Below are 17,993 nucleotides of genomic sequence, written 5' to 3'. Positions count from 1 at the left end.
GCCATAAAAGTCTATAGCTCTTGCAAAGTTGCCATTGGCCTCTTGGTAACCTCTCTGATCAGTCTCCTTCTTGCAGTTAGGAGGGACGGCCTGATCTAGGCAGGGTCCTGGTGGTGCCATACACATTCCACTTCTTAATAATCGTCTTGACCGTGCTCCAAGGGATATTCAAGGCCTTTGATATTTTTTTATACCCATCCCCTGATCTGTGCCTTTCAACAACTTTGTCCTGGAGTTGAAAGCGCCTTGGTGCTCATGGTTGAGTCTTTGCTTTGAAATGCACTACCCAGCAGAGGGAACCTACAGGAACTGCTGAATTTATCCTGAAATCATGTGAATCACTACAATTTAACACAGGTGCAGGCCACTTAACTTGGTGTGTGATTTTGAAGGTGACAAAAAGGTGAAAATTTTGAAAGGGGGTGTAGACTTTCTATAGGCACTGTATAGCTTATTTCCACAGCTGAGGACATAAATTACATAAGTGTTTATAACAATAGATCATATGCAGCTCCTACAGTAATACGACAGAACCAGTAAAGTATTGTTGTTTTGGTTTAGCATTGTAAAAGCATAGCAAAGTGCAGTGAAACTATAAAAGAGCATTCTGGTAAGCCGTGTAAAAATACTGTACAGTTTTAACATTGATGCCTTGCTAGTACAGCTGACAGTATCTCCCACGGCATGCTTTGTTGTTGCATCTTCTGAACCATATGATGTTTCAAGAAACTTTTTGGGCTTGGAACAGACCTCAGCTTCCTCTGTGGTATGGTGACTGTTGTAAGAGCCACGTTTCGGGTTAAAAAACTGCCATATGAGAAAAAAGCAGGATAATAAGTTGACATTACTGTATGTAAAAGTACACAAAAGGGAACAGTGCCTTAGTAAGACCACTGTATATATTTGCACAGTAATTTGGCATTTGACATTTTACTGTTCTTTACTACAGTACATTTTTCTGAGCTTTTATCATGACAAAGACCCTCCAAAACCAAGAGCATTGTTAAGGGCTGGTATTTCTAGTAAGCATTAGCAACACCTTGCTAAAAAACACAATCAGCTTGTCTACAGTACCAATTGTAAACACTATTAACTGTTTTATAACAATTAGCAGTATATGATGTCCTTATTGGAGATTGTACTAGGGGATTTTTTGTACTACAAAAACAAAACCTCTGATTTCATTTCCTGTAACAAAAAAAAGTAGCTGACAACAGCATCCTAAATGTTGTGTGGGTCTAGACAGCCTCAAGACTCCTGGACTGGATCTAGAAAAGAAACAGTTGTATACAGCAGACTTCCTAGATATGCCAACACACAATTCATATGGTGATAAAACTTGAACAACAATTTTGATTAATAGTGTACTTTATAACCAATCTTGCATGTAACCAAGTTAGTAATAATCTGAACCAGAAAAATAAATTTAATACCACTTATTTTATCACATGTCTTGTCTGGGTGTCCAAAATGATAAGACCACAGAGAGTGTTAGCAGAAGGAGAATTAGCAGAAGGAAATTGCGTTAATACAAATTTTGGGTAAAAGAAACACAATGAATACTCTACACCTAAAATGACCTGAAAACATTACTGTCATCTCAGCCTTTGCTTTTAAAATGGCGTCATCATACAATTCCACCAGAGGTTCAGTCAAATAAACAACATTCATGAAATTCAGTTACAAAGGTGCAATGCAAGTTTCAGATAAATCAGGCTTTTTAAAAGAAGCGTTTCTGTGTCATTTATTATTATTATTATTATTATTATTATTATTATTATTATTATTATAAATAATAATAATAATAATAATAATAATAATAATAATAATAATAATAATAATAATAATAATAATAATAGCAAACTCATATATTATATCTATGTCTTTGACTTCAGAATTATTCACCAGACCATTCAACAACCTGCATGCTATAAAAGCTGAATCAACGGCCTGCTTTGGAGGCATTATGGACGGTTTGTTACAGATCCCTGTCCTCCCTTAACATGTTTCTAATGCTAGTCAACATGCACTCAGAACAGAGATCAAATCAATTTATGTTGCACTATACAGTGTTGAATGTTAAATGTTGTAATACCAATACCCAATGAAGTCAACTATTATATATTATAGGTTTAGATAACAAGGCATCACATGCCAGACTGGCTCTCTACTGTGAAGTATGTGAGGAACCATCATGGTCATGTTGAAGTCATTAGGAAGCAGATACAAAGCACAATGACATATTTCATATAAGCCAGGCTGACTAGCTTTAGTAATGAAAACAAGGTATTTAATGGCAGTGTATTGATAAATAACTGTAGAGCAGGAAAATGACTAATAAGAAGAGAATGTGCAGTATGCAGTACCAGGATAGGTATAATCTGTGGGAACAAATGAAGTGAACCTCGTCTACAAGAAGCCAGGAGACAAAAGGTATGCAGAACAAAACACATTCATTCGAACTGAGGGAAAATCTAAATGCATGGGAAACATTACAATAACATTACAATAACCCTTGAAAAAGTTTTTTTTTTTTTTTTCTAATATACATTCTCCAATTTTTGGGCAGTCTGTATATATGCTGTGACGGCTGTCACATTTTGTTTTGTACATTATTATTATTATTATTATTATTATTATTATTAACACAAATGCAAGTACCCTACCCTACAGTGGCTACACTATCACATACACGCCAAGAGAACCTTATGAACTGTGCATTCAGATGTAAAGAGTGGTATCAATTTGAATTTGACTAACAGCTTACATTTTACAAACAATTTGGAAATCAAATTAACATTGTGATTTGGCAAAATAAATAAATAAATAAATGGCATTCTCTTTCAAGTTCTAGTGTTCTGTGACCATCTTGTGGCAAATATTGAAAATACACTTTATTAAAGTCCCAAGACTACAACAGTAAAAAAAAAAAAAAAAAAAGGAAAAACTAGTAACACATTTTAGGAGACTATGTATTTGTTTTGTTTTCCTTTAAAATATATTAAATTATATTATATGAGAGATTATATTTATTTTATATATATATATATATATATATATATATATATATATATATATATATATATATATATATATATATATATATATAAACATCATACATTGCTTTTTTTGTTCTTTTTGTCCTACAAAACCGTGTATCTATAACCATATAAAACGTCGCGACATCGGGACCTTTGATGGAAAACAAGGACGTCTGATCACCCTACACATTACATCTGTCTTTAAGCCATTGAAACTGTTTGTAGTCCCAAGGCAACGAGCTGACACGTAAATCCTGTCAAATTGTCGTACAGATCACCCTCCAGTGCCATAAACGACTTTTCCGGTGTCGTGCTGGAGCCCCTGATAGCCTGAGTGGGAAACCCGCTCGGTCTTTCCCTGCAGCTTCCGAGCATAACTAGGTATGCACAGCGGAGATCTCTGTGGCGAGTGTTCATGTTTTTCAATTAAATAAAAGTACAAAAATAACACAGAGTGCCCTTTTATTTTACAGGAACATGCCAACCAAAGGTCCTCTGCAGTCCGTCCAGGTTTTTGGACGTAAAGTGAGTAAGAAGTAGTTTATTTCAGTCCACGTGTATACGGAATGGCTTACTCGGTCACACATACAGCCTAGTATTAGTACATTGACTGAACGTAATGGAAACCAATTGACTATTTTAAATATAGCAAATGTTATAAAATGTGGTTTTACTTTATGTATTCGGTGGTGTTTACGTTATTAATTTTATTTTGGTTATTGTGTTTAGCGTGTAATGGCTTTGAAAGATGAGGAATATATGGAGCTCTGCGTTTTGAGACGACTGCGGCCTTGTAGTTGATATCTGTCTCGCGTGGTGGTTGAGGAGGCGAGTTAAAATGACTTGGAAGTTAGAATTAAGATGGTTCAGGTCTTTTAAAAACAAAAACCGTAGTTTGGCTTTCTGACAAGTGTCTATGACCAGGAATTACACAGTCGGGTTGTCTGTACCAAGAAATCGCAAGACCCTTTGTGTGCTCTAGTATTCCATATGTACCCTTCTAGATACTGTGTTTTTAAAATACTTTTACCAGATGCTATGTTGAAAACTTACTCCTTAATCTGTGTTAAGTAATTATACAAACAAAAACCACCATTTTAGGGGCCTAACTTTCAGCAGCTAGGCTGTGTTTGTGGTATGGTTTTGTATAATCCGTACTAGTGTAAACGCTGCGTTGTTTTGCTATTGGAGTAAGCAAAAGCAGTATTCACGTGAAACGGCTAGTGCCAATAGGCATCGAAAATGGCACGGATTGTCTGAATTCAGTCATGATAAAAATCGAAATGTTGTTCTTTCCAGAAAACAGCCACAGCTGTTGCTCACTGTAAAAGAGGCAATGGCCTTATCAAGGTGAATGGGAGGCCCTTGGAGATGATTGAGCCGAGAACTCTGCAGTACAAGGTAAGTGACAGAATTACTTTACTTTAAATATTCAGTGATTAGTCTGTTGTAAAAAAAAAAAAAAAAAGCAATTTCCAATATGTCACGTGAAATGTAGAAATTGCCTTCATCTTATTTAATTTTGTTATTCTGATTACTTAAATTGTGAAATGATAGGCTTTTATATACTGTAAAATGTATCCATAGTCATACATATGACTGTGTGAGGTGTAATAACAGTTTTTTTTTTAATTTATTCACCCATGCAGATAACAGCACTTCTCTCTTTTTTTATTTTTTTTTACCTAATGCAATAAAAATCATATTTCATGGTAACTGAAGTCAATGATCACTTCTGACACAATACATTTTGTAATGGTGAAAAACAAGCAAGGTTCTAGATTCATCAAGTGTTTAGTGATGCAGTCACTTAATGCAAGCACTGTAACTACCAATGTCTGTTTTTTGTGTCAACCCCCCCTTTAGCTGTTGGAACCTGTGCTCCTCCTGGGCAAGGAACGATTTGCTGGTGTTGACATCCGAGTCCGCGTGAAGGGTGGTGGACATGTAGCACAGGTCTATGGTGAGGAACTTTTAACATTGAAGCTTTCTGTTTTTATCCCAACAAGTATATGCAATAGCCAGCCATTTACTTAATTGGTCTTCCTCTGGTTAACATCAGAATCGTGCTTGTTTCCTCGTGGTATTTTTTAACACTCAACACTTTTCCAGCTTGTTGCTGTGTCTTGAGTTGGGTTTGTGCATGATCTGGTTGTTTCAATTTGTTATTGGAACTTTACCACTCAAGTTTGGTAAAAGCACCATTGTGGTATTTGTGATGGTGAGTGCACTACTTTTACCATGTTTATGGGTAATTGTGCCAAGTGTACATACTATTTAGGAACTTGGGCTTTGAAACGTCAAACAAATTGTATCTTTCAGATTAGGGATGTAGCTGTTATTTTCCAAAACAGACATTTGCATAAAATTCAAAACTGAACGATAACTGACAAAAGAGAAAACCGAAGTAAAACCACATTTGTTCAATTAAAAGGTCCTGTAGTTTAACCACTAAGCTCATCACATAATATTAACTGCATATGGACAGTTAATATTAACATCAGTTAATTAATCTGGTTACATAAATCAAAAGTTATGACACGACTTGCCTAATTGATTCTGACAGCCCTCAGCGGGGATAACTGCTGCTTCATACTTTGGTCTGGGTGGTCAGATGTCTAGGGCTGTTCATATGCTGACACTGACTTCCCCTAACTTAAACCTTTTGTTAGTTATCCTAAGAAATGAAAAGCTAAAGCTGGAAGTTTGACAGCCCAAACTGGGCGACACTGAAAAACGAAACAGATGTTGCCTCGTTCCCTTGGCTGCACAAATAGTTAGTTTTAATTTTAAACTAATTTCGGTTTTACTGAAAACTTACTGTATGTCACAGCTGAAAGAGGATGAAAGAAACAAACCGATTTATAACCGACTTGCATCCCTACCTCAGATTAAGCCTTAATTTGTCAGAGTTGCACCAAAAAAGTAAGGTATTTGTGTCTTATATGGCATGCACTTTGATTTAGAAACCACTCAGCTTGTCAAACTACTTGTGTGATTTGATTTAATTATGTTTTTTCTACAGCTATCCGCCAGGCTATTTCTAAATCACTGGTTGCCTACTACCAGAAATGTAAGTTCATATTAAAAATTTTTGGTTCACATACTACACTTTCTTTTCTGGGTGTTCAAAAAGTAGTTATTCCTTTACATGCAGAACAGATGCATTCAGTTTTACACACAAAAGTTGAAGAGTTTTATTATGCAATCTCAGTGACCTACAGTACAGGTGTTGTATTGAAAAGTGGGTTTAGCCAAGCGTTCATCAAATGCATCCACCAGTGGGTTTTTTTTTTCTGCAACGGCCCAGATATTGATCTCTTATTCAATATGGTGTTTCATAACTGCTATGCCGCTGTCATTCAGTCCATTTTGCAACAGTGTTAGGGAAAGTATAGTGTGCTTTCACCAGTAGGTGTTGGTGGTTGCAATCTGCAGCCACTAAATTTTCTTGAACCTCTGCTTAGTGGAATTATTCTGTACCTAGTGCCTAACCTGCTGTTTTTTTCAGATGTGGACGAGGCCTCCAAGAAAGAGATCAAGGACATCCTGATCCAGTACGATAGGACCCTTCTCGTTGCTGATCCCCGTCGCTGTGAGAGCAAGAAGTTTGGTGGACCTGGAGCCCGTGCTCGCTACCAGAAGTCCTACCGTTAAATTTTATTCTGTACATTTTCATACAATAATAAATCTGGACAAAATCTCAACCCACACTGTCTTGTATTTGTTTTTAAAGCATTTAAATGTAATCCACAGGTGTGTCTTGAAAGATTTGGGTCTAAATGTGAGTTCTGATTTAGCCATTATGGTGAACTGACACAAATGGAGGTGTTAGATTGATTTAGTTGGTGAACTATCAACTCCTGGGATAACTTTTTTTTAAAGGCTTTTTTTCACAAGACCTTGATTAGCACCAAGATTCATTCTAATCGCAGTCTGTCGAACTAGTTGCACGAGATCTACAAACACAAGATTAGTGGTCAGAGCCAGTTAAATTCACACCTTGTCCTGAGTATCACTAAAAAGTAGTGAGCCTAATCAGTGAGGTGTTCATTTAAGCAGGCATGATTTTAAAAATGTCCTACTCCAAGGAGGAAATTAATGTTTTTAGTACAGAGGGAAGTTGACCAAGCAAAGTTCTTAACCTATTTTGGAATTAAGCTGTGATACCAGGGTTCCTGCTCCTAAAAGTGTAGTAGGATCTTTAAAACACACAGACTGTCATTCATTTAACATCAGAAGGATGGTTTCATTTCTGGCTTGGAGTGCCTCGTGCCAAGTAACGAACACTGCTTCTCAATGCACCTGATATTCTTTGAGGGTCACCCATTTGGTACTGATCAGGGCCAAATGTAGCTGATTTCACATACCCCAATTAGCATGAATTTTGGAGTACCTAATTTTTACTGTAGTCCCAAGATTAGTGCAAATAGGTCTGTAGTTAGTACTGTTTAGGAATACAATAATTATTGTTACATAATACAATTAAAGTTTTATTTTGGTGATGTATAATTGTGTAATATTTTCAACCCAAGTGTTGCATGCTGTGAACACATTTGTAAACATTTTCATGTATGTAGTTGGAGTTTCAGTAGACTGCAATTTATTTTCCATATGTTGTAAAACAGATGAAAGTATTTTCAAAGTGGATTTTGAATTCTATAATCGAATGCCCTTGGCTTTTTTATTTATGTCCAAATTGTCTCAAGTAGTACCTGGACCTGAAATTGTACATTGCATATGTACCTGCAGTAATGCTACCTGTTTTACACTAGATGGCAGTCTTAAAAAGATTAACAAATCTGGAATGACATCCATTGGAATCCGTTTGAATTTTTCATCCATAATATATTCTCTCTAAAGTATTGGCTATTAATAGATATGAGCCTGTTATCTGTTTGGTGAATTTAACTGATGATATAAACGTTATTACAAAGTGTAGTTTTAATATAACATTACATTTATATGAAATTGTCATGTTAATAGTAAAAAAAAAAAAAAAATTGGTAATAACACAAAGTGTTTCTCATGTCACAAAAGGTGTGTTTTAGAGATGTTGGTCTTGCATCCATTTCTTGAAAAAAAAAAAAAGGAAGGGTAATATATGACTCAATCATACTAGTTGAAAAGGGAAGGGCTGTCCATCATTAGTTGAAAATATTTCCTTTTCAAATGCCACGTGCAAAAGTGCTACGCCACAAAACATGGAAACTATGAAGAGAGCATTTTAGGGTAGTTAAATATAAACATTTAACAGCAGAACTTTGATTTGTCACAAAAGGTTCATTTAGAAACTCAATGACACTATTAGAAGATGCAGTGTTCTAAGATTTTTTTAAAGGCTTAAAAGAGATAAGCAGCTTAACACAAATCACCTATACACTGCTTCCAAGAAAATCCAATGTTGGAACAAGAATTTACTTCAGAAGACATTATTTCTTCAGACTGTTTTAGGGGAGCCCAAACATACCTTGCATACCAAAATAACACAGATACGCCTCACCTCCAGAAGACATTAATGTACCCATTGTTTGAATTAAGGACGACGAGATTAAGATTTGTATTGAACTGATTATCTCAAGCTTTATCTTTACTTTTATTTATCTTCTAAGGTCAAGTTTAATTACAGATTTAATATGAAACTGCAATATATATATACAGTATATATATATATATATATATATATATATATATATATATATATATATATATATATATATATTAGTTTCAGTAACAAACTATAGTACAGTCATCAAAGAATTATTGGACAGCTTCCCCCCAGCTTATTTATTTATTTATTTTTTATTTAAACTGGCCCCTGGAAGCTCCATTATGATCCAGATCCACACTGTAGAAGTTAGAGGAAAGATTTTACTTCAGAAGAGATGCATGTAAATCATCACGTGGGTATAGATTTACAAATAACATAGTTACATTATTTGTCACAAATTCCCATCCCATTCCCTATATATATATATATATATATATATATATATATATATATATATATATATATTCACTTAATTCTTCCAGACACAGAACTCCTCGTATTGCTTTCACGCTGCCCTCTTGCTCTCATTAAGTTTGCCAAGCATGCTTTCAGTCAGGTATGGTGACTGGCTGGGCCATTATAAAATTGTCCATCCCATATTTGCTGTAATAGCTTCAGTGGATTTAAAAGTATGGTTTAGTTTCCTGAACCAAGTTTCCAGTTATTGTTTGAAATGCTGCTGTCTAAATGGGTGTAATGTACTTCAGAGACCATCATTTGGGTCACATTGCATAATACAGAAATGTCATGTGGCCTGCTTATTGTGGACACCAGGTATCTGGAAGCCTTTGCCTGCTAATTTCCACCCTGTATACCAAGACTCAAACTGTAAAGATGGTCTTTAGGAAAGGTTTTTATTTGTGTTTCTTTTTTGTTTGTTTTAGAAGCTCTTCCATTGTACTGTCAGCTGGTGACAAGACCTAAAAGTGCATCATATAATTTTAGAAAGCAACAATTAAAAAAAAAAAAAGACAATGACACAAAATACACTTCAAAGTACTTGGAAAATTTTGCCCAACCAATTAAAAAAAAGTTAGAAGAACTTTAATATTACAAACAGCAAAAATTACATTGTTGCTTATACATTTTTCATGTGTAAAGCCCTAGAAATGAGTTTCTTGTGTTTTGAATCAATAATAGAAACACTACCAGTACAGCTAAAAAAAAAAAAAAAAAAAGATTGCAAAGAAGGTAGCTGTTACCATTTAGAACACAGATAGTCATTTCGAGATTCACTGCAGTTATTAGTGTGTTGCCTGTGTAAATGTGTATCTGCCCATCAAATTCCATAGCAGAGAAAGTGAAAAGAACCTTCTGACAGTTAACACGTGTGCCCATCCTTTGTATATCCAGGTGCATGTCTAGGGTCCCGTCAGGTATTTTGTGGGAAACTACAGAAAGAGTATAGGTCTTTAGGGAATATAAAATATATGGTTACAAAGACAGGTGCAAACTAAAGCTACAGATTGATCTGATACTAGATTACAAATCTGTACGAAAATAACCGACTGGTCAACACATTCTCATAATTACAAACTACCTAGAGCAGCCGGTAAGTAGAAAGTAAAGTGTGCATGACATAGCAATATATTTTGCTAGTCGAGTAATTTAACTAAGAAGGAATTAATTCCGTCTGGGCATTAGGACAGGTATAATTTGCAAGACGACTCTGAGTCAGTGTAACTAATACACCCGCAGGTAAGGAGTCACCATGCATTACTAATGAGACGAACTGCTCCAAGAAAGATTTCATGGAAGATTTGCGAGTGCCTGTAAAGATTCGTGTCGGAGAAAGGATTTCTGCAGCTCAGAAAGACATAGAGACGGCATTTCTGTACAAATTCTGACAACACCACACAACAAAAAATAATAATAATAACTAAAGACATACATTAAGATGCCCTCATAATTTTATTACTGATTTCTATTTAGGACGCAACACTGAAATGATCATTAAGAGGAATTTAAAATTAATGATACCCTGGACTGTGGTACTGTTTTACCTGTTGCTCTTGTTGCAAGGTAAGCACGGCTTTTTCTTGTTGCTTTACAGTCGAAAGCCTTTATTATAATATTAGCTGTTTTTTTTTTCTTTTTCTCTTTTTTTTCATATTAGAGTTATACCTTGCTGTCAACTTACCTGCTTTGGTTTACGCTTCTGTATGTGCTAGATACCTGTGTATTTTGTGTCATGAATATATTATATTATCATTACATTCTGTACACCACAAGTTTCGTGCAGTGCACCAGGCATCTATCAGCATACCTTAATAGTAGCTATAGTTATCTTAAATGCTGAACTACAAACAAAACAAAACATTCACTAGACTATGCTAATGTGTATCATTTCAGAGTGATGTTAGTTTAATATTATTGGGAATGAACCTTAATGTATTTATCTGTGTACTGCCTTTTAAAATCGTTGTGTGAAACAACCTGTTGCACACATTTAACAAAGATAGCTGGAACGGTGACGTTTCTTAATAAAAGCGAACTATATTGTTTATCATAAAAGTATTATTTGTCTATGCGGTCTTCTGTCCTAAATGAATATATATATATATATATATATATATATATATATATATATATATATATATATATATACTTCAAGAAACGATCACTGACAAACGCTTCGAAATACAATACAGGAGAATATTATGCACACGAGGCTATAATACATACATTTAATAGTATCCTGTTTGCAAAATAATTGTGTGTTTTTTGTCCATTAGGTTTTAGCTGTCAGTCTTCAAGTCTACAAAGTAGAATACAAAGGTAAGTACAATTAAAATCTCTGTGTTAATAAAAATGTATTACAAAACAATTTTGTTCGGGGGAAAAAAATGCAACACAGAATTCCAAAAGCTAATAGCACAGTGGTAGCCTAACACTTAATACCAAGGGTATTAAATCCATACTGCAATGGGGTTGTTATTCCTTTATGTTCACGTCATGATTACATGAACATTTTTAAAAAAGATACCTACAGTGTAGTATTAGAAAATTTCCACAAAACAGGTGTTATACATTTGCTATACGTATTTAAACTATATACGATATACTTGTTTTACAAACAATGTTACATCTTCTTGTTTGATAATATGGCCGAACGTTTTGCATCACCTAGAATTTTAGGATTAAGACATATAATAATAATAATAATAATAATAATAATAATAATAATAATAATAATAATAATAATAATAATAATAAATAAAAACTACCATAATAGTAGCACAGTATTTCATGTTAGACTTCAAAATAGGAAAACAAAAGAAAAACAAAAAGTAGATGCACACCAGTAGCCAAGGTGCTGGACAACGGAGTAAAGCTTAAATCAACGAAGAAAAAAAAGGGAAGCCGCACACTCAAACATACTCCTAAACGTTTACAAAATTCATCGAGCAAAGCCTTCGTCAGGGTATAAAAAGACACTAATAAGTTGGGGTTTTTTTTATAGACAAAGTAGCAGATGTTGACAATCAGCAAAATTATGAAATCACAATCAATCTACATAATTGATAGTTGTATAATAGATTTAAACAAGTTATTAATTAAAAATAAGTATAGAATCAATAGAATAATGTTGCATAATCAATAATAATCATGCACAATAATAGTCATAATAATGAATTAAAGGAATGGTCTAAGATCAAAATCAATATTCATACCATTAGGAATAAGAGTTTTTAGATTATGAATCCAAAAAGCTTCTCTTTTTAAGAGAAAAGTATCAAAATCACCACCCCTCCTTGAAAATACAACCTTTTCTATACCAAAATATCTAAGAGATGAAATTGAATGTTTGGCTTTTATAAAATGTCACATTTTTTCAGTTTTTCCTTAAGTATATTGAAAACTACAACAAAGTGGTATGTAATTAAATTTGTTAACATAACACAGCGGGTTTCATTCGACTTTATGAAGCAAAATTAGTTAATTCTATAGGGTGATGGCCACAGGTATATTTGTGCCAGAAAAATAAACTTTTTAGGTTTTCTGTAAGGCTGGTCAAATCTTTGATAACACAGGCTGCTTTTTGTTCATTCTAGGAAGAGGTTTAATGCATTTCGACAGAAACGAGATCTCTTCGCAGAAGAGGTAGGTTATACCTAAGAGAAAGAAAAACAAAAGAAAAAAAAACCTAAGATCTTGAAGCATAGCTGATTCTACAAAGACCTCTTTGTAAACCGCACACAAACAGCAAAACTGCTCAGGGCTTTGCTCTGCAGTCTGCTACCTCGCTGTCTGTGGAGCAGCGGCTGCAGTTGCTGTCAATCACACTTATCACTAGCACTCAAGCAACGGCAATATGAATTTCCATTTGCAGAACTGCAGCCTTCTGGAATATAAAGCACTCGCACAATGAAAGGTTTACCAGCATTGCATATTTATTCAGGAAACTGGGGTCTATAACAGTGAAGCTAGTTGTTCTTAGGTTGTGATGAGGAGTATTAATCCAAGTTCCTCTCCCTGCTAGTTTCAGTCTCATTTCACTGCTCTTCTTATCATTGTCTCTGATCTACAACACCATATTCGTGCTCCCCAGTGTTGCCTGTGCCTATAAGAGTCCCAATGTTTACTTGCTAAACATAGAGGGCTGCTTCCACAGACCCCCGATCAGCACTAATCTGGGACTGCCTTGTCTAAGGTAACATAGGTAGCTCAAGATCAGTGCTAATCAGGGTCTGTGAAAGCAGCACAGAGAGTGCCTTTCTAGTTTGGAATCATCTTAATACACACACACCTTCTTGCTATATAGAAACTATTGACCAAGCAAATGACAGCACAGTGCACAGAAAGCATTGGGGGGGGGGGGGGCTCTAATAACCACTTGACCCACATGGAGGAGAGGGCTGCTTAAAAATGGTTCACTACAGTTTTTATTGCACATCTTTTTCACGCATGGGCCAACATATTATACATAAAATTATATGAATCTCTAAAGTTAGCCCAGGTTCCCCCATTTTTAAAAATGAATGTGTTGGTCATGGGATGAACATGTTAACTTTTTAATGAATATAAGAATTTTTGTGTAATGGAATATAAAATGTCTTACAGTATTTTAAATGAAATATCGTCATACATAAATAAAAACATTGCTGTTAATATTGAACCACCTCAGGAGATTTACCCCCAGATCCCTTTTTTTCATAACAGACGTACAGACCGATGCTTTCTGAAACTGCCTTGCCAAGGAGTGTTATTCACTACCGGTCTTACACCCGCGACGCTGACACCCCTACAGGTAACTTCTGTTTTCCAGCAACCTTCACTAAACATAACATCAAAACAAGATTAGAGCCCTGTGTCCATCAACATGAACATAAAGGTGTGTGTTAAATATATGAATGACTTTATGTTGAGAAGTTTGTTTAAAATTATGAGTTTATTTAGCCTATGTATGTTTTTAATTGTTTTTTTTATATTGCAACTTTAGGTGATATACAAAACTTCAATATGCTTTATTAAAGTTACAGTATAATTTATAAAAGTTTTAGGATAACTTGTGAAAATTGTGCAAATCTTGCCTCAGTAAAACTGAGGTAATATTTTCCATTTGTTTTTTCATATGTTTTATAATCACAGTAATATTTGTGCATATATACTGTATAATATAGCTACAACCTTTGCTGTATAACAAGTGGACTAATAACAGACAAGTGAGAAAGAGAGACTTCTGGTTGAAACAGCTATAAAGTAATTTTTACTTAGTATTACTACATTTGAGATACTGAGCCATGCAGTGTCACCCTTTTAATAGAAATGTTGAAGCTGACGAATCAAATGCCAGGAAATAGTGCATGTGGTGTGTGTTTCCCAAAATGTCAACGACAAACAGACCCTTAATTTCCCTACGTTAAAGAATGGAGGCTTTTGACATTTTGTGGCGTCGCTGTCATTTGAGTGCACTGTTGTTCAGTGTTCCACAGACTACTTAGAAACTGCTGTGTAAATACAAAGCACTATAAAGACATGGGGGGTTCACAGAAACATGACCAGGGACCTATCCATACGCATGCCAGCCAAGTAAGCAATGTTTCTATATTTCCAAATGAATAGCAAATGCAGTGCTAACATGATGGCTGTAACACATATTGAATGCTGTCTTTAACTTTCAGCATCCTGCAATTGTCTTAATGGGGGCTGGTGCACAGAGGGCGGTCTCTGCGACTGCAATGAGTTACAGGCTCATGGAGACCGATGTCAGATCAGTGAGTACCTGTCCTGTGTTCATTGTTGTAACAATAGAGACTGGTCTGAAACAACTGCTTGTTCGCGGGTTTGGTTCTTGCTTTTATACAGTGAATAGATTCACTGATTATTTTCCCCCAAAGACCAGATGCAGCAGAGTAAAAGTATTGAAGAGGATGTCTCCGCTTTATTAGGTTCACCTCTTGAAATGAAGTAGGCAGCTGAAATCAAGTTTTCCAATTCAACTGAAATCAAGTTTTCCAATGCAACTGAAATCAAGTTTAAGCTAAAAAAAATGGCACACTGGGAAAAAAGAAACACTGCTCATTCTAAGTGTGGTCAAGTTCATTGTCTTCAGAAGTGCACGTCTTGGTAAAAGACGATGAAAATTCATGTCGTGGGGTTGGATAGATTCCTCACTACTGGAATCCAGCGACTCCTCTCACATGTTGCTGTCCTCTTCAGTGTTTAGTTACTAGTTGCATCTGGAGATGCTAAATGCTCCAGTCAGGCACCTAACATCTAATGTGATAAATGTTTGCTTCTACCATTTTATGGCCAACTAAAACACCTGGCTACATGCTGTACAGTCACCTGACAGGTCATGTGGTTTAGGCCCCTTGCTTAACATTGTTTCACATTATATTTATACAGTTCCTCAAATAGTGTTCCCTCTAGTGCTCTGTATATTTGTAATCCTAGCAGTGTTCAGCAGTTCCAGTTGTGCTGGCTGCCATTTGGGCTGCAGCATTACAAACGGCACACAGATAACAGGCATTTTCTCATATTTGGACTTTGATCAAACTCTACCAAGAAGTGGATGGGAAGAGTGTTTGTCATCTAAGCATGCAGAACAATGACATCCTTTCTTCAGATCTTTAAGTACCATTTCCATTAAATGCTAAAAAGAAACCTTGTGGATGTGTATTTTTGGATTAATGGCATGACTTGAAGTGATGCAGCCAGTATTCTCAAACAAAGAGAGCCTTTACTTCCCTGGCAGGGCTGATTACCACCTGAGTGCCCACTATCTAGGTGTCCCATATAGAGATTCTAGAATTTCTATAAGTGCTCGCATTCTGGAATTCTAAGAGACGTTTTGTCTGGTGACAAAAAAAAATGTTCAGTTACGGGTGATTTCGTTCAACGAAGTGTTTTGCTTGTCATGCTTTTATAGTAACCCTACAGATTAGGCTTGATTAGCATTTTCTGTGCTGTTGGGTTAATTCAATAATGAAGGGTTCTGTATTAAATGATTAACCTTTCTGGATTAAACAGTTGAAGAGCAGATATTTGAAATTGTGCTGATTATCCCTAGTGGTGAAAAGCTGTCTTTATTATGTATGAAGATGGGCTTCATTTTCTGATTTTCTGTTTCAGGCTAACTCATTAAGTGTCCTTGTCCTCATTTGAGGACAGGCTGCTTAGTCATTTTTTGGAGCATTTGTAACTGGCATCTATCTACCTGTTATTTAAATGTTTTCTTTAACTATATTATTTTTAAACTGCAAAAGTTAAGTCTCAATGTAATGAATCAAATTATATAAATACAGCTTGTGTTCTGTTTTGATCAAAGAAAAATGTATTTAGTACTTGGGTTCAGGCCGTTCACATAACAAGGTATGTACCCCAAGCCCATAACTGTCGTACAAATCATGCAAAAAGTATAATTGTCATAAAATGCAGTACATGGAGGTACCTGACCTTCCTAGCAATTTCTGATGAGCAGTCAACTAACACACAGTAAAAGGAAGATAAATGACAGAACAGATCTGGTGTGCCATTAAAAACAATTGCATGCAATGGTATTTGCATATTGATAGAAAAATGTGTAATTGAGATGTTTATCACTTTGAGATCTTCCAGTTTTGTTAACCTGTTCCGTAGTGTGTTTTGTTCATGGCTTCTCTTCCCTTAGTCCCTAACATGGGACAGGACCGGGATGGAATCTGTAGATCCTGGGGACAGCATCACTATGAATCATTTGATGGCATCTACTATTACTTCCCGGGAACGTGTTCCTACATCCTTGCCAAAGACTGCCACGCAACAGAACCACAGTACACAATCTGGGTATGGACAAGCACATTGTTATACTAAGATAAACAAAAGCAGCTGCTAATAGATAAGCCACATGTTACGACTAGATAGACTGTAAAAATGACTGTAAAATTACAGGACTTCACATGGATTTCATGATTGAATTACACCGTGTAACAATTTTTTTTTTTTTTTTTGGTTCCTGGGTAGTAAGTGTTATTTCCTAATTGCTTATGCCTCAAAAGTATAGAAAATGGCTATTATTCCCCACAAATTTTGCTTTTGTGACCAGGAGTGATATTTTGAAATTTACCTATTTCCAATGAGAAAACGGGCGAATTTGTGTCTTTTCGTTCACATAAAGTCAGAAAAAAACAACATATGAATCCAAATTAACATGTATTTATACTAAAGTAATACAAAAATGACTACAAAAGATTTACTACCCAGGAACCAAAAAAAAATAAAAAAATTGTTACACGGTGTAATTCAATCATGAAATCCATGAGAAGTCCTGTAATTTTACAGTCATTTTTACAGTCTATCTAGTCGTAACATGTGGCTTATCTATTAGCAGCTGCTTTTGAGGCATAAGCAATTAGGAAATAACACTTACTACCCAGGAACAAAAATTGTGTTTCATAGTGTTATTATTGGACATACATGTGAAGGAACTAACAGTAGCACAGCAGCATTAGATAAACACCATTGATGAAAACAGCTGGATTCAGTAGGGTGTTACATGGCACAAGATGGCCATATTTACCACTTTTACTGTATATAACAATTCTCCAAATAATGCTGCTGTTGTAAATGTATTACTTATCCCCTGTTGAATAAAGTATCCAAGTAGCATTACCGTAAGGGGATGTCAACAGGATTGCTTAAAAATTGCTGCACATTCTTCTCCTAATTACACAGTATAACGATGCACAGATGCATTTTAAATTGAAAAAAGCTAGTGATTTTTATCACTAAAAGCATAAACTTTGCATATGTGGATATCTAGGGCCAAGACATTCCATTATTCCCTATACCGGGGCACTCTTAATTGCAATGCTTTACACTGAGATATGAAAAACAATATTACAATTTTAATATCGCCCAAAATAGTCCATGAATATCCTTTTTGTGCGGAATGCAGACAGTGGCAAACTTGCAGC

General features: G+C 35.3%; 2 protein-coding genes across 2 annotated transcripts in view; both read left to right on the top strand.

Moving 5' to 3' along the window:
• Positions 1-3,358: 3,358 nt before the first annotated feature.
• Positions 3,359-6,748, top strand: LOC117415030 (small ribosomal subunit protein uS9). Its single transcript, XM_034024939.2, has 6 exons — positions 3,359-3,422; positions 3,515-3,566; positions 4,341-4,442; positions 4,908-5,004; positions 6,067-6,114; positions 6,553-6,748. Exons 2-6 carry the CDS (start codon positions 3,519-3,521, stop codon positions 6,696-6,698), a joined length of 441 nt encoding a protein of 146 aa, XP_033880830.1. The 5' UTR covers positions 3,359-3,422; positions 3,515-3,518; the 3' UTR covers positions 6,699-6,748.
• A 3,627-nt stretch (positions 6,749-10,375) lies between these two features.
• The window catches only part of LOC131737556 (otogelin-like protein), a 51,978-nt gene continuing 44,360 nt past the window's right edge, over positions 10,376-17,993 (top strand). Inside the window, exons 1-6 of the mRNA XM_059027594.1 lie at positions 10,376-10,614; positions 11,328-11,370; positions 12,648-12,696; positions 13,756-13,843; positions 14,718-14,810; positions 16,709-16,863. Coding sequence (XP_058883577.1) covers positions 10,539-10,614; positions 11,328-11,370; positions 12,648-12,696; positions 13,756-13,843; positions 14,718-14,810; positions 16,709-16,863 — 504 coding nt within the window. The 5' untranslated portion in view covers positions 10,376-10,538. The remainder of the gene's footprint in view (positions 10,615-11,327; positions 11,371-12,647; positions 12,697-13,755; positions 13,844-14,717; positions 14,811-16,708; positions 16,864-17,993) is intronic.

Source organism: Acipenser ruthenus, chromosome 7 (genome assembly GCF_902713425.1).
Source record: "Acipenser ruthenus chromosome 7, fAciRut3.2 maternal haplotype, whole genome shotgun sequence".
Lineage (NCBI taxonomy): Eukaryota > Metazoa > Chordata > Actinopteri > Acipenseriformes > Acipenseridae > Acipenser > Acipenser ruthenus.
This window is presented reverse-complemented; position numbering and strand designations above follow the sequence as displayed.

What these genes read in the sequence shown, in the direction of transcription:
- LOC117415030 (XM_034024939.2), top strand. Translation starts at nt 3,519, where the DNA reads ATGCCAACCAAAGGTCCTCTGCAGTCCGTCCAGGTTTTTGGACGTAAA. An exon ending in CGAGAACTCTGCAGTACAAG is followed by an intron (nt 4,443 to 4,907) that starts GTAAGTGACAGA and finishes CCCCCCCTTTAG; the next exon opens with CTGTTGGAACCTGTGCTCCT. An exon ending in ACATGTAGCACAGGTCTATG is followed by an intron (nt 5,005 to 6,066) that starts GTGAGGAACTTT and finishes TTTTTTCTACAG; the next exon opens with CTATCCGCCAGGCTATTTCT.